The sequence below is a fragment of the Pundamilia nyererei genome, unplaced genomic scaffold, assembly GCF_000239375.1.
Source record: "Pundamilia nyererei isolate P.nyererei 1_Seehausen unplaced genomic scaffold, PunNye1.0 scaffold00087, whole genome shotgun sequence".
NCBI lineage: Eukaryota > Metazoa > Chordata > Actinopteri > Cichliformes > Cichlidae > Pundamilia > Pundamilia nyererei.
Window position 1 is genome coordinate 1,655,994 of NW_005187488.1, and position 17,587 is coordinate 1,673,580.

At 42.0% G+C, this 17,587-nt stretch overlaps 1 protein-coding gene across 14 annotated transcripts in view; it reads left to right on the top strand.

Moving 5' to 3' along the window:
• The first annotated feature begins 2,091 nt into the window (after positions 1-2,091).
• The window catches only part of scrib (scribble planar cell polarity protein), a 75,885-nt gene continuing 60,389 nt past the window's right edge, over positions 2,092-17,587 (top strand). For 7 of the 14 annotated variants that reach the window (XM_005738890.2, XM_005738891.2, XM_005738889.2 and 4 more), the window contains exon 1: positions 2,093-3,232. In XM_005738890.2, coding sequence (XP_005738947.1) covers positions 3,074-3,232 — 159 coding nt within the window. In that variant the 5' untranslated portion in view covers positions 2,093-3,073. Of the gene's footprint in view, positions 3,233-17,587 lie in introns of all 14 variants that reach the window. The other 7 variants (XM_005738882.2, XM_005738887.2, XM_005738884.2 and 4 more) reach the window with 3 other exon arrangements.

Genomic DNA, 17,587 nt, shown 5'->3' on the forward strand with positions numbered 1-17,587 from the left:
CTCAGTCCCCAGACCTGAATATTATTGAAAATCTGTGGTGTGAGTTAAAGAGAGCTGTCCATGCTCGGAAGCCATCAACCTGAATGAACTAGAGATGTTTTGTAAAGAGGAATGGTCCAGAATACCTTCAACCACAATCCAGACTCTCATTGGGACCTACAGGAAGCGTTTAGAGGCTGTAATTTCTGCAAAAGGTGGATCTACTAAATACTGATTTCATTTCTTTTTGTGGCGCCCAAATTGATGCACCTGCCTGATTTTGTAGCATGGGAGATGGGTGGTCTCGTAGGGTGTCTTGCATTGAAATCTGCTGCAGTGACCCGTTACTGCGTTCACCAGATATCAACACAATTTCGATCCGCTCCTCACGTGTTAACCTCTTCGACATGTCAATGGCTGTGAACAAAGAGAAACTTGTAAATAACTCATGAAAGAATAAAGTTACATTGAAACCAAGCACACCATTGTTTTTCTTGTGACATTACCAATAAGTCTGATGTGTCACATGGCCCTCTTCTTATTGAAAAAACAAAAGTTGTATCGAAGATGGCCGCCTTCTAAATGGCCACCATGGTCACCACCCATCTTGAGGAGTTTGCCACATATACTAATGTGCCACAAACAGGACTTTAATATCACCAACCATTCCCATGTTATTACGGTGTATCCATATAAATGGCCCACCCTGTATATTACTTTCAATGCTGATCATGACATTTTAATTCAAATGCTCTGTGATTTGGTTGGTTTTCATCATACCTAAAGGATAGAAGTGTTTATGGTCCAGTTAGTACCTTCAGTTAGATCTGGAGAAATAGAGATTCAGTCAGGGGTTCCTCAGGGATCAGCTCTTGGTCCAGTACTCTTTAACCTTTACATGTTTTGCATGGTACTATCAGAAAGAAGTTAATGGCCATTAACTTAGAAGTTTCTAAGTTAATGGCCATTAACTTAGAAAAAACCCCCCAAACTTAGATAATTCATATCTCTAACTGACTTCCGAGAAACTGTTTAATTTGGAGGACTATCCAAATCATCAGTAGGATGACTTCAACTCGTTTGGAATGCAGTAGCCACAGTCCTTACACACACATGGAAAAGTTACCATCCAGTTAAAAGATCTGCTCTTGAAGACCTGACAGGTTTAGTAGGGTTTTAGACACTGAGCAAGTCATAGACGATAGGTGCACCCATCCATTTTCTTCCACTTTTCCAGTTCAGGGTCACAGGGAGACAGCACTGCAGCCTATCCCAGCTGTCATGGGGCAGGGTATACCCTGGACAGGTTACCAGTCTATCACAGGGCTAACAGAGAGAGACAGGCAAATATTCGCACATTCACACCTAGTTTAGAGTTGGTAGTTAACCTAACCCCACTACCCAGATGTCTTTGGGGTGTGGGAGGAAGCCGGAGAACCCAAACAGACTGATATTTGACAGTATTATCTGTTTGATCCCAGTTCAACACAAAATTACCTTTAAAATCCTTCTACTAGTTCATTAAGCACTCAGTGATTTGGCCCAATAGTACATCGATGACTTGCTCAGTGTCCATAACCCTACTAGACCTTTCAGGTCACCAAGTCCGATCTTTTAACTGCTGCCAGAATTAGATCTAAGTGTGCTGATGATGCTTTTAGTTATTGTGGTCCTGTTTACTGGAACAATCTGAACTGATCTCTGCATACATTTAAACACAGACTCAGAAACGTTTTATGTTAAAAGCTCTACATTTAACTCTCTTTGTGTGTGTGTGTGTGTGTGTGTGTGTTTTAACTTATAATTTACTTCTTTGTAAAAATGTGCTATATCAGTTTTATGGTATAAAAATTGTATATTCGTTGTATATTCCTGTTTATGCTTTAAGTGTAAAAATCTGAGCCATACAAGGATTCTTGCAGATATATGCATTATTGCAGTTTAAAATAAAACTAAAGCCTAAGTTAAATAATAAAAAGCCTATAAGCATTATGACCATTTTGACCATTAGATGAAAATATAATTTTCTTTTCTTTTACTAGCATGTGTTTGAAAAGCTTTTCTCCTTAACCTTGCTGAGAAATACCGCTAGGTGGCGTAATAAAGCAAGTCGTGGCCTCCGTTACAGAGGCGCAAAGCGGCGATGCTCCAGCTCAACCGAGCCCAGCCCCCCACACGGCAAACCGGCCTGCCTCGGTGCAACAGGGGAGGTAAGCGCGGCTGCGCACGGAGCTCCAGCACTTGCTACTGGCATTTTCACGCACGTCGGACTAAAAGAAAACTAACTGGGAAGTTTATTTGGATAATTTTGAGATGTCGCTAATATACCCCAAAGGCCGGCGTCTTCCATAGGTTTTATTATATCAGTATTAGCTAACGGCAGCTAGGCACAAAGACGTGCATCTATACTAGCCGATGCTGGCTAACTAACTAGCTTGAGGACATCCTACTATCATACTCGGGTTAATCTCTGCTGACTCGCTCTCTGTGCTGCGTTAGCTGTTTCGTTGTAGCCGTTTTATCTGTACCACAAGTCAAGTGGCTGTGTGTGTTTTTTGCAGTCGCCACTCATGAGTGCGACACTTGGAGCAGCCTTTCTGCGTAGCGGGCTTGTTTCGTGGTGCATGTTTTCCAGCTAGCCGCGGCAGAGCTCGGGTCTGATTCGGGGGATGTGGTGGCAGTAGAAAAACAAGCTAACGATACTCTCGTCAGTACGAAGAAGTGAGGAAACACTTGATCCGAGTGGGAGTTCTCGTTTTCTTTTTTTCGTTCATTCTTTCTTTTTTTTTTTTCGTTGTTGTGTACGTTGATCGTGATCCCGGGCTGGATGACGCTGACGCGGACCTGACAATCACTGGACACGGCTGAACTGAAACGGGGAATATCGCTAACAGATCGAAAGGATTATTTTGTGTCCCTTAAGTGGATTTCGGCCTCTTGTTAAGGATCTTCGTGTGAGCACAGCAAGCGTTTGACCCTCCAGCAAAAATACCCTCTCTCCTAGAGCGACCTTTTACCCCCACAGCTTCACCCTCCGATGCGGAGATTGCAGTAGCACCGGCAACCAGACCCCCCTCCCCTCCGGCGGCCGGACATGCTGAAGTGTATCCCCCTGTGGCGCTGCAACCGCCACGTCGAGTCGGTGGACAAGCGGCATTGCAACTTGCAGACGGTTCCTGATGAAATATTTCGATACAGCCGCAGTTTGGAGGAGCTTCTCCTTGATGCCAATCAACTCAAAGAGCTACCAAAGGTATGCAGAGAATTTAAAACACCCATAGACCAATACCCAGAGGGTGAGTCAGTGCATGTCACTGCGCCAAATCCACATTTGCTAACAGTTGAGAATCACTCACCTGTTGTAGAGAAAAAGGTGACATAACCAATAAAGCAGTTTGCATAATGTCAGCTGCTCAGGTACTTCCTCCTTATCAGTGCTGCCTCATTCCTTGCTTGGAAATGAGTTGCAGTGTTGTAACAACACATTCATTACAAAGTTGTGCTGCACATATATATGTTAGTGGATAGTGGGGCCAGTAATCAGTCCTTCTACAGTCAAAGCCATTAGTTGGTGTTACCTTATTTGCAATGGATTTATCCTGGCTTTTCTATTTTTTAAGTATATAAGTGAATTAAATCCTAAGTAAAAAAAAACCAAAAAACCCCAATCCAGTATCATTTGTGTGTTTTTTGTCAAGAACAGTAGAGTGCTGATAAGCCAGAGTTTATCAATAGAAGAAAAAGTAGAGTATGGCGTAAATACTGGGGTGTTATTGTCTGTTAAGAAGAGTATAGAGGGTAGATGGACTAGCTCGGATCAAAACAGCTGGCATGCACAGTGTTGCCTGTAGCATTGGCCAGTTGGATTGGATGCAGCCTCTTGAAGGCATGCGTGGAATGACTTGCAAAGCCATCCCCACCCACACTCCCACAGTTTGAAATATGACAAAAGTTCTCTTTGCACTGCTCAGTTTATTTTAAGGGGAGCAGGACTGCTGTCGGTATGATTTCTTCAGATTTGCGGAACAAAACATTTGCTTCTTGCCTCTCAAGTGTTTAGTTGAAAACATTGTTCATCGGTAAGACCAGTGATTATCGTGATCGTCATGTTGCTGGGAGTATGTATGAATAGACATTGTCTGTCTTTATTTCACAACTTTAGCTTTAGTGGTGAAAGGGACGAGTGGCATATTCACCGATAAAGATTGTTAACAACTCAAGGTCAGCCGAGGCTGAAGTGTTGGCACCGGACCACCTGGGAATCAAAACACAATAGAGATTTTTGTTATTTTCTCAGAGCAGTAGATACACATTCATTGCAGGAACCACTGTTGACCATTTATCCTACAGTCTTTTGGTAAATAAAACTGATATTCAAGACAAGAAAAAGGGGACAACCATTATCATATTTTCATTTAAAGTAGCTTTGCATGATTGAAAGTTTAAAATAATCCACATTTATCTTACACTGTGCATTGGTGCAGCCCTTGAGATTGTAACCGTTTGAAATAAGCCACTTTAGTTTCCTTTACTATCCAGTCAGAGCCAGCTTTTTGTGATTGGCTGTCTCTTGCAAACAGAGAGACAGCCTATCACTGTCTCGCTGTAATCAGTCATCAAGGATCCAAGTTAAACTTTACATAAATAAGGAAAAAAACAAACAAACCTTAAAATATTTCTGTTCCACCCCACAGTCTGAGAACTACAGGTGTAGACTTATTTGGGCAATTTTTGTATTTTATTTCCTTTTCTTCCCTTAGTTTTTTTTTTTAAACTACTCTCTTACTGCCTTAGGAATTAAAATCTTGTAGGTTTTCTATTGTGCATGGAGAAAAAAATCAGCTGAACTATCTTAGCCTAGTTTGCCTGATCAGGTTCACTGGCAGACAGAGTGCTTTTCCTCGACTTCGTACCTGACAGACATCCACGGTGTACCTGGTTCCTGTCCTCTGAAACACAGAGTGACAGATACACCCAAATACTCCGGCACAGACGGCTAACCGACTGAGCCTGTCTGCGTGGCGCTGGCTTCAATCGAGAGACATAAATGTGTGGTGACAGAATGTCTCCTGTGGTCACGGTAAATGCGTAGCGTGCAGACACGAAGCATCTGGGTGCTCTGTGGTCCTCAGAATCAGCGGGGCTTCAGCGAGGAAGCGGCGCAAGGGGGTCAGGTCAATACAGGGTTGGAAACAAGGACACTGACTGTATGATGAATGGCATTGCCACTATGAGCTCACAGCTGAGTGCCTCTGTGCAGTTCTGTGCTCCTGCCCTGTCACTATGTATTCAAGTCAGAGATGACTTTGTGGACCTACTAGTCAGTCTTCAGCTATTTTTAGACTCAGTCTCACATCCTAGTTGTTTGTTTGTTTTTTCTTCTGTTGCTCATCAGTTCATCATGTGAGTCTGTGAACGAGCCAACCTTTCATATGACAAACAGCCTGGACAGCCTGGCCTGCTTTTTTCCTGCACCACCTTGTACAACGTGTGCCATAGATGGAGAATAATCGGCTCAGGGGGTGACACCTCTGCAAACTGTCACTTCTTTTAAATTAGCAAAGACGCGCTGGCCAGGTGTGTGTATGTGATAGGTCATGTATTGAAAAAGATTCAAGCACCTTTTCACAAACTATAGATTCTGAAATGCAGTTAACTGCTTTTAAATTGGTAGTGAAGAATAAAGCAGTCAAGATGTAGCAGTAATTAGTGTCACGCTGGGTGTGCATGGGTCTGGATGCTGTTGGTAGGGGTTTAACGGCGTGAACAGATGGGAGATTTGCACGCCCCATCTTGACAGTTTCTTAAGTTTGCTATGACTTGGCCCCCACCGCACTGCTCACTGTTATCTCTGGTGATGATGTCTCCCATTTCCTAATTCAAGAGCATCTTATCCGGGCACTGATTATTTTATGTAGAACAGTAATAGCATTAAGTTTGACTTATGTGTGTGGACTGGGTTTAGAGAGCCTTTTAAGTCAACCACTGGATGGGGATTCCCCACATGTTCATACATCCTTAGTTGTTAATGCCACTCTCTTTCTCATGACAGGGAGTCCTTAATCATGCATTTGTTTTGCTGCTGGGTTCCTTATTGTGTAAATTACCATGTAGTTTGACTGTCAGGGTTTTCCTGACTTAAGACGGGCCTTTGGTGGGTGACTACACATGTAAGCTGGATTTGTCTGCAGAAAACTTCTAGGAAAACCCCGAGTATAAAAGGCCAAATTCTCCTGAATCCAAAGCAATGCTAGAGAAATCATTGATCTTAATTAAAGTTTAATAAAAGTCATAAATTGTAAAATGAAATGTAGTAGTGTCTCAACTTTCAGCTCTGTATTCTCAGCAAGGATGTTTGCTGTCTGAATTTCTTTTTAGCTGCTTTGAAAATATAGCCTAGGCTGGAATATCATATGGAGGAAGAGGGAATAATCTTTTTAGCCACTCTCAAGTCCCATGACAGGTTACAAAGAAGTCCATTCACCCATCTGATTTCCTCCCATATCCAGTGTCATAGCTCTTCATGTTTCCTGTGTGCTCTGTGTTGGCCTTCACCAGGCTTACACTAAATCTGCAAGCATATCATGATTCAAATGATCAATTTTAAGATTGTGTGTGTGTGTATCAGTTACACCTGCCAAAATCAAACAGCACTTTGCTGCTGTTTGCAGCTTTTCAATATATGCACTTGCTCTTGCTCTTCTATTGTTGAACTAGGGAACAAATCCTAACTGGGTGTGCCCCGGTAAGACTTTGCCAAACAGGTTTTATGCATGTCACTGCCGGTGTTGTTGCCTAATAGGGCCTTCCAGGTACAACTGAAGGTAAATGTTACAATAATTTATATGATTTGCTGTCTCAACACTGCTCAAAACCAGTTGTACGACGAATATGTTATTAAATAAGTGCATTATTTAGTTGTCTGTCATAGCTGTGAATGCACTGCTTTCTTGTTTATCTCCTTGATTGAATAAACTTGTAAGGTTTTATTTTAACTTGGTAAAGTTATGAGTGCAGATATTTAGTTTTGAATGGAGACAGGATGTAAACGTGGTTGTTAAATAGGAAGGGTGACGTTGTAGTCTTTTAAATCCTCAGCTGTCACCCTCTCTGTATGTGCTGACAGATCTGTGGCTAAAGGGCAGATTAGGGCTTCACCCGGCCATGAAAAAGCCCCGCAGCACAACAGTTGTGACCCCTGCATGCAAGCCGGCGCGCCTCTTCCTGTGGTATCTGCTTCTTTGCCACTTTGCGAATGTAAAATGCATTGATAAACATCTTGAGCACCATTCTCCTGACTCCCTTGTGTTTATTCGGCCTTCGGTCAAATGAAACCCAAAGTGGCCTATTCACTTAACCTTGACTAAATGTGAATCAGTTTACACGAGTTTGAATGGGCAAGTGTATCTTATGGAAAAGCGATTGTACCCATCTTCTGTGTAATCCTTAATAAAGGTATAAGAGAACATCACCCTGACTGGAATTTATAGCCTGAAGTGGGATGCTCACTAAGTTTTAGTGTCATAATCCAGGACGTGTATATTTCACCCTGTGTCCTCTTGAGTTATGCATTCTGTCTCGCCTCCCCGAGTTTCCAGTTAACTTTACAGTGGAGTCCTGGTTTGTCTCTCCCCTGCGACTAGCTGAAGTAGGCTAGGGCCAAAGATAAATTGCACCTGCCGGTGGCCTCTCTGCGGTAAAACGAAATCTGGCTTTTCTGCTTTCCCTGCTGTTCATAACGTAGGGTAAAGCCGGCGGTGCTGTTGTCCACACAGTGTAAACGTGTCCACATCTTAAGACAAACAGTAATATCTCCTCTTTGTGAAATTGACCCAACCCACTGTGGTTGTGAGAAAGCAGAAGTAATATTTTGCAATCACCGTTATCGTCATCATAATCACCACCCCGCTTAAAATTGAAAACACATCCAGAGCTGGTGAGAATATGAAGAAAGAGCAATGTGAGAGGTCTGTTTCTTTTTGATGCACAAGCTCATTCAGCAGGTTTCTTTGTCTGAGCTGATGACCAGCTGGTCTCACATCCTGCCTGCCCCTCCCCCTCAATCTAGTGGGACAGAGGGGTAATGGGAGGTGTATGTCTGAGCGAGAGAGTGAGTATATAGTGGTGATTGGAGGGGGTTATTCCGGAGATGGATTAACAGGAGTAGGGGGGTTCTGTGAGTTGAGCTGAGCTCCACTCATCCTCACTCCTCTGGGGGTCTGGTGGGGTCATTCATCAGTCCATGACGTGCAGTGTCAGGTGGGAAAGAAGAAGTCTGGGAAGTGGTCACAGATTCCAGATCTGCATTACACAGCTACAGGTGTGCATTCTCCTTCCCGCCCCCATTTCAAGCCCAGTATCAGAAAAATCTTAAAAAGGGATGGTAAAGTAATTTTTTTTTTGTTTGCAGTCATGATCAGGGTATAATATGCACCAATCTTATAAGTGCATATTATATTATAAATGCATTCAGATTGAAATATAATATTGGTTATGTCATTAACAGAGTTGTTTTTCATGGCTAAACCAATTTTTTTTCTTTGCCTATACCTGTCCAAATCAGATTATGTATTTTCAATTAATAGTGGGGTTAGGCTAATTTTATTCATACATCATATTTTAAAAAGCAGCTCTCGCCTCCAAATCTGGACTTTTTTTTGCCCTTTATTAAAGTGGAACTGAGACAGAAGGAACATGGAAAAAACATTAGATTTGAGGTTGTGAGGATTCCACGAGCCGGCATGAGACCGTTTGGCATTTTAAGACCTTCTTTCTGGGAAGTGGCAGCGTTTAACTATGTAAAAGGAAGCATAGAGTGCAACACGTTGCTTCTGTAAGGCATGCATAAACACACATCTGACTCGGTGCATGTTACTGCTGCTCGATTATGGCAAAAGTCCCAATGAGAATTTCTTTTTTTTTTATATGATTACTTAGTCTCATTAATGCTAGATTCATGAGTGAAACTTAATTAAACAAAAACCCAAACAAATGCTAACTAAAATGGGAGGGACAGCACTTGGAAGAGGTGTGCCTAAAGACAAAAGAGCACCATCATAGTGAAACAGGTTGTAGTGTAATAAGTGTTTCATCTTGTTTTTACTTATGAAGAGAAGGCAAAATGGTAACTGAAATTAACGTTTGAAGTACACAGCCTAGTTATATATCTAAAGTACATGTACAACAGCCAACATGTACTTGGAAAGGGTATATACCTCTCATATTGCTCTGTGCCAAGAGAGATTATATCTGTTTTGACCTGAGTGAGTGTTTCATCTCAGGTTATTTCTCAGAAAACAATGCTGAACGTTTTCTGAATCCAGCAGCTGAAATGCTTGACTTGTGAGTTGCTCTTCAAATTTAGCAATTACTAACGGATGATAATTGATAATCTGAATGAGTATTGCTTGCAAGTCACCTTGATATGGAGAATAAACGCAATCTACAACTCGTAGCCTCGTTATAATACGATCCGAGTCCGATCCTGTGTGTTTAAATTGACTTTGAGCACAGTAGCACATTGCTCATCAAATGATCCTGTGTCTTCAGTGTGATTCGGACTAGATGCTGGTCTGTGTGTTGCTGTCTCACACCACTCTCCCGTGCACTCTGGCCTCTGCCTCAAAGGTAAACACAGAGGCAAAGCTCTGGTGAATAATTGATGGCTGTGGTGGCAGTGGCAGCTGTTTGCAGTAGGGGAGAGTCTGTAGCTGCTGGTGCAATGAGATAGGAAGGATACCTGGTGTTGGCTACAGACAGACATGATGTAAGGTGACACCATTTTTTTTTGTCCCTCTGTATTTATGTGTTGATCTTATCCTGTAAACAGTTGGTTTAGAAACATCAGAAAGGCATAGGGCTACTTGTCTCTAGGAATGATGTTTATTCTGCATGAGTAAACTGTCTATGGCGTTTGCACATCTTCATCAGGTTATGTTTAGGCTACAGACTCCAAAAGGAGGAAGAAAATCACTGCTGTCAATGAGCATATGAAGTTTGGAGCGTTTCAATTCAGCTGTGACATTTCTTCATGAAAGGATGCTGTTTCTGAACTTTCTGATCGTACAGAAGCTCAGGGGCAGCACTCCCAGTCACACAAGTGGCCCTTTGAGGCTAATCTGTCAGGGTGTCGATGTCCCCGTGGGGGGAATAGGTCATCCAGGATGGCATTAAAAACCAACCACAAACAAACGCTGCCCTTTATCTGTAGGCCACACACAATCACTGAAGGCCTATCACTCTGAAAAGTGATAGGCCTCACATCCTTTGTCCAGTGTACTGTCTGTACCAGTGGTTTGTGAATGGATTGCCGCCCTTTATCTTAAGCCTCCTTATCTCAGTCTAATTTAATTTTAATAGTTGAAGAAACCTGGCAGATTTGCATAAAAACTGTAGTTGTGATGCATGCAGAATTAGGCTCAGGCATGAGTGATCTCTGTGGTGACAATATGATGAGTAGATACATTTTGTAATCTTATGGAGCAGCCTAGGTCAGTTCACCTGACCTCGAGTCATTTATAAGAGAAGTTCATTGTTCATTGTTCATTAATTTCCTCAGTCATCTTACCTGCTCCACTCCCAGGTTAAACCAGGTTAAGTTCAATATTGCAGAGTATTTACAGCCACGGTGTGAATGAGGGGAAGAGAAAGAGCTTGAACTGTGTGGATTTATTCCCTAACATTCCCTAACAGCTGTGCCGTTATCAGACTGATGCAGCCATTTATACCCTCCGTTAAGGAGCAAGAAACTGCTGTGCTCTCCTTAACAATAGATGTCGCCACTTAGACAGCATCATGGAATAAGTGTTGATACGGAGGAGAAGAAGTCAAAATTGAAAGCCAAGACTTTGTCAAGTGTTTTTTGGGGGGGTGTTTTTGCAAAGTTTTTTCCACAAACTCACGTTTTCAAACATTTGGAACATCTCTGTGAGCTTCTGTGCAACATTATTGTTAAAAATGCGGTTGAAAACTGGCGCGATCGTACACTAGTATCTTTGACCCAACCACGACGGCCGCTCGCAAAGCACCAGGTTACAAAAATCAAGAGTGACATGACTGGCCGGTGTCACAGGATGTGATGTGAAAATCATCATCAGACACAATCGACACGTCGAGCATAAAAGCGCCTCAAGTTCAGGCCGGTCAGATCTGTTAACAGCTGTGTTTTTTCTTGTTGATTGCTTTATGTTGGGAGCGTCTCTGTGAGCAGGAAGTGGGATTAATTAAGTTAGTCCTGGAATGGACTGTTTTTGTGTGACCATCTTGAATCTGGACCTTGTTTTTTAGAGCATTTAGAAAATGCAGCGTTTTAGAAAAATTGGGTTATGTTTTAATGCTGTTTGCTCCAGTGCTCCTCCAAGCACGGCATTGTTTCTGTTTGTTTCTTGCCCCTGCTCCTCCCGCTCTCGCTCTACCTCTGTCTTCCATATTCATGCTCAGATGCTCACAGTGCATAACTGATGGTGTTTCTGATAAAGGACGTTAAGCACCTTGTTTCTTTGTAATCCTAAACGATGTAGCATGAACCATGAAGGAATGTTAAGCTTGAGATCTCAAAGGTAACGATAAAGAAGCATAAATAACACAGCCACAGCAGTGCTTACTACTTTGATAGCGTTGTCTGCACACCAGTTTAACTCTTCATCAATTGATGTTACTGCCACCCAGCCACACTGGTTCAAAACCAATACTTTTCACCTTAACCCAAATTTTGAGTAAATATTGTTTCCAAGCCATAGACTGAGCCTTGCATATTTTTACCTTCCCATTGGAGATGTTGATGAAACCCTTGCATTTTCCCTCCCATCTGCTATGTTCAGCCCTGACAGTATTACAACTACAGCAGTGTTTTTTACTATGATGCCCATGTCTACATACTACTTCAGTGCTCTTTACCTAATGTTAGACACTCACTGATGTCACACACATTCTGCACTGTAGACTGTATATAAGTGGGCGAGCAGCTACGTCCGTCCTTTATACAGTCCGTATGCTTTTGCTCTGTGAAACACAGAAAGTTAAATCTTTCATTCCCGAAGCAAATTAGTGTCGGTGCATGGAGATTTATTAAAACAAACCATTTGTGTACTTTTGTTCAATATCAAGTATGTTCTCAGAGTTCAGAATTTCCTTAACATTAAAGCTATCACTGACTGAACAATCATTAACAACTTATCTAAATTGCCTGCTTCTCTTCCTTATTGATCACAGTATTGATTTTCCCTCCCATTAGCTGGTATCATGAGTGGGTTTTGCAGCCAGTGTTCTGACCATCTAACGATCCTTAGATAAATCAGCTAATACATCTTTATTTACCATTTGCAGTTTTGTATGGCATTTATCATATTTATTTTACCCATGTTTGCACAGCATCTTCCGTTTTTCTGCACTGATGAGCTCTTTATCTAATATATTACAAAACTTTCTGGAAGTGCAAACTTTCTACTTTTGAGTAGAGGGTGGAAGGAGCATATGGATGTTTCCTTTGGTGGATTGTTTTCCATTGTTGTATTGACTTGAATTGACTTTTTTTTGTCCATTTTTGTGTAGGATTGGTAGTATTTACTATTTTTATGTGTGCTTTGGCACAGAGAAAAAACATTCAAACAAAGAAGATATATTTATTGTTCTCTCTAAAAATGTAAGGCCCATCTGTGTGTAGCACAGGCTGGGTGATGCCACACTTTCAGGCCTCTAATAGAGAGGTGCTGATGGGTAAATGTTTGTGTGTAATACAGGAAGAATGAGTGCAAGAGGTCAATAGAAAAAAGCACAGCAGGGATCTTCGGAGATGACAAAGCGGCACGCACGCATATATGTGCCATGCTCATGCCGCTGATGAATAATGAACGAGGCCGTGCCGGGTTTGTGTAGGACGCGGTGACGCTTTGTCCTCTATGGGTGCGTGCACATCAGCAGCCCCTCCGAGCACATATCTGTTCATCTCCAGTGCTACTTTTTCTAAAGAAATGCGTTTGTCTCAGCACTTAAGCCTTTCCTTTCCTTTTTCTTGTGTTGACCTCTTAGCTTTGAAGTGACTTGATGTGGTCACAACAGAGCTGCCAAATCTGATGACTGATGCAGTAAGTGTTGATAGACATGGCATTGTTTACAGTAAAAGGTCAGTTATTTTAACTTGAGCCGTCGCAGCATTTCACAATACAACTCTTTGTGCTCATTTTCTCAGAGGGTGCCTTTCTAATAATACTTCTCCCACCAGGCAAACTTGACAAATCATTTATAGACTTCTGCAGCTTTCCAGAAAATGGGAATCTTTTGAACTCAGGGTGCCCTTTTACATCTTTTCTTATAAAAGGCTGGACCATTTACTCCTGTTTTGATACAGTTTTATGATTAGGGGTCATTTTTAAGCAGATTTGCCTCAGCTCTCCCATAATAATGGTTTTGCTGAGACGTTGTGAGTAGCTCGGTGTGTTCTGTGTAATTAACTGAGCGTAGCTGTGTTTGCACTGCAGAACGTGACTTCCTAGGAAATTCAGGCATGTCTGGAATCTCCAGGAGTTTGCCCTACCCTCTGGAAGCTGAACGGACTCTCCCCTCACTCTCACACACACTTGAACTCACTGATTTCACATTCCTGCTGGAAAAGCCCACACACAGACACTTCGCTCAGCGCTGCAGCTTGGCTGATACGCATAACATGCTTCAGTTCAATTCTCAAGCTAATCAAGCTTAATTTTAGTCTCCTTGTTAACTGTGAGCTTCCTTTAATCGAGTAGAGTTTTAATTAACCTAGCCTATGTTCTTCTGGGACTTGAAACACAACTGGGAGCACTGTGCAGAAGCTGAACTTGAAGAATAAGATGAAAATTCAGTTTCAGCTGGTCTTCAGATGTAGATTTTTTTCAGATTAAAGCCCAACAAGTGACGCTGATGTCTGCAGATGGATAAATATGTTTTTTGTTATAGGTTTGTGTAAGAAATGCTAAAATAAAAAGGTTGCACCAATGTAGAGTGATCTGACGGATCATCATCTGTGAGTGATTGCCGATAAGATTCCAGTCAAGGTCTAAATTTACTCTTAGACTCATAACGGTTAACAAAAAAGTTAATGGTAGCACCTCTTCCCTCTTGATATGAGTGTGCATGTGGGCCATAGCTGCATTGATTCGTAGTTGTCTGTTGACTTAATGGAAGCCTAGTGTAATTTCCTTTCTGGATGTGTGTGTTAAGACTCTTTGTGGAGAGCCATTTTTACATGCAAACACTGAACTAGTTAATGTTATTCTAGGTGCAAGGAGGAGAAAAAGAACCATTCCAATGTTAATATTTAATATCATTTTAGTAGTCCAGATTATGGTCAACAATTACGGTATGCTAAAACATCCATCGCCTATGCTCGTTCTCTTCAGGCTGAAAATCGGAAATAAACCCATAGGGTGAACATGCTGTGATAACCTGCCGCATTGAGCATTGACTGCTAGCGAGGACTTAAGAACTGCAGAAGGAAGGATGGTGCTGAGTATAATTAGCCGAGTTTATACTAAAAGTCCCCGGAGTGTTTAGTTCCAGGAATTGAAGCCATGGAGCTTTCAGAGAAACTAAAAGGTCCCTCAACAATTTATTTGTTTTTGCTGTAATCTAAAGAAGCTCTAAAGAAGGTGTTGTCATTGTTCTTGTTGTTATTTTATGATTTGTATATTTAAAAGCGATGGCTGTTTTACTATGTAAGTTTTGCATGCACTAAAATAGAATGATAACCTTAACAAAAAAAAGCCAAACCTTTTGGGGGTTGGTTAGTGGGTGGATGTGTTTTAACAGCAGAATTTGGCATCTTTCTGTACCTACTCCAGGGACGGTAAATCTGAGAGGCCCCTGGAAAAACTACAGCGCAAAGTTTGATGCATTGGTTCAATCTGATGAGGACCATTTACATTTTTTTTTTTTTTTTACCAATCTATAAGTTGGAAAACAAACAAACAAAAAAAAAATAGTGGACTGTTGCTCTCCCAAAAGTCACCATCAGCAGCTAAAAATTTGCTATCCCGATCTCAAATTAACGATTAAAACTTTCATTGTTCTGCTATGTTTGGAGTTGACATCTTGGTTAAAGTTAGTAAACCCTGTGGATCCTGCGTTGCCACTAATGATGCAGCGGTTATGGTCAACAACTATAACCAAATATACTTTTCCTTCAGCTACGTGTACCTTGCTGCAGCTTTCTCCTAAACGATAGGTGTTGCAAATAAGAAAAAATAGTGCTCGTTGCAGGAATGTGAATTAAAACTGATTACATTTCTTGGCCAGCTTGGGAATGCCGGTGATCTCACAGAAGAGACGAAGATGTTGCCCTGGCAGTACGAGTTCTGGGCTTCAACTGCTGCCCACATTACCCAGATAAACATAAAGTGATTGGATGGATGGATGGGTGGATGGAAGCAGTGGGAAGGATTTCTGTCGAATGTATCATCTTTACACATTGCTGCAATACTTAACCTCTGTGCCACCAAAGAATTTATATTGATGGATCATAGGAATGCCTGCGGTGAGTCCCCTGCTCGCACAATCTAATCTGCAGCCTCTCCGTTTGGTGCACACCAGTTTTAAAAAGTAAGAAAAAGCACAACAGTAAGTGGTTCATTCTAGCAACCTCGTGCCTGCTCCAAGTTCCTTTGGTGGATAGAAAGATGATGGTTAACAAGCTCTGAGCCTTGATGCTGGTCCATATATCATTGGATTTTAAAAATACTTAGTCTTTAGAGCAAGTTCCCCTGTTGACACAGGAGCATTTTTGTTTGTAAAGTTTGTGTGTGCACACGCCACTAGATGCCTCTGGTTTGACACAAAAATATGTCAGATAAGCTCAAGCACATACTGATACTTGTACCCTTGTTGGCTGAACTCATACTTCATAAGACACGGCTCATTGGCGACAGCACAATTCAATCAGTGCTCTAAAGAATGATGTCTTGCTTTTTTCTTTTTTCCCCTTCTTTTTCTATTAATCTTTCTTACATGCATCATCGGGTCCGCCAGTATTGTATTTTTAGATCGGTTATTATAATCAAAGTTCACAACACGGGACGTGTAGAGGAGCGTGTTTCAGGCAGCCAATGGGAGTCGGCGTGTGAGTGCCTGCGGGCTTAGAGCTCATGTTTTGGTCCCTCCTGGCGTTGATCCTCTCTGGAGTCATGTGGGAGTGGATTGTAGACAACTCTGTAATTACACTGTCTACATGACATACTAATAGGGTTTGGCTTGTAATCCTATGTAACGACATCCTTTTCTTGCATCTTGTATGGAAGGTAACAACTGCGGCTGTGGCTTAATGTATATGGAGAAAAATCTGTAATAAAATTGTAATTAGTATAAAGTCGTCACAGCGATGTTTGTCCTGCTTAAGTGGTGCAGAGGTTCACATGCTGCCATCTTTGAGCAGATAATGTGTCTGAATGAAGCGGTGCTCTGTTTTCATTTTATCGTCACTAGGGAGGTTTCTGCTTCCTCGATTCCCCCGGGCTTTTTCGCTGAACAAACGCTGGTCTCCAAGGTGATGGATCTCCCAGGCCAGCGGCTTGCCTGATGCGGGGGCACATTTACCCTGTGTTGTCAGGGAGAGCCACCAGATTGGCTGGGGCGTCCCAGGCACTGCAGACCTACTCTAGCTGCGTGTGCACACAGAGGCCGTCGCTAGTCCAAAACTGCTTTTATCACAGAAACCTTGACCTCTGTTTGCCCGAGCTGAAACTGTCAAACAGAAGAAGAGCGAGAGAGAGAAAACAAATGGGCTTGTTTCAGAGCCGCATTTGGTCTTTGGGTCTGTGAAGAAGCTACAGCAGCAAGTCAGAGACACGTTACAGCAACACCTAAAGTGGAGCAGTTATTTTTCCACTGGGGGTTGAACGCTAGATGGGCGAACGACATAGAAATGACTTTGTGCTGCTCTTGTAAACCACTTTTTGAACTTTTGTACCTTTTCTGAATATCTACACAATCAGTGTTGACAGACTTCTTTTAAATGAGAGAACACAGGCTCTTTGTATTTGTGGTTACATGCATGCTCACTCTGCACAGACCTATTTTGAGCCAGACCAAACCCTGTTTGTTAGTAAATAAGTAAGAAAACGGTGGGAGATGTTGTGCAAACTAGATTTCTTTTTAGATATCTGATTAAATTTGGCTGCTGGGTTTCAAAGTCCTTTTACTTGATTCCAGGAAACTGAGCGATACTGCAATGTTTCCCACAGATTTAGACTATTTGTGGCCAGTGAGGGGCATGTGCATGCATGTATGTGCAGCTGAGGTTTTGTTATATTCATTTATAGAATAATTCCTTTCATAAGTTTCTACTCTGGAAATATTTTATAAGCCAAGTACTTTGTGACGGTGAATAACTGTACAATAAATCAGCTGCTTCTCCAGTGAGTCTCTAATCCTGCGGTTGTCTGACAGAACCGCAATGTGTGAAATTGTCTCAGGATGTGGGATGGGTGGACAAGGGATAAAAATGCCTGGCCAGCAAGCTGGGCTGGAATTCACTGGCTGGTAGCGACTGAACTTTCAAAATAAGAGCAAAGTGACTGTACACGAGGAAAACTGTGGTTTGGGTCATTCGGTCACTGTCATGGACTGCAGGTCCTTGTTCTGT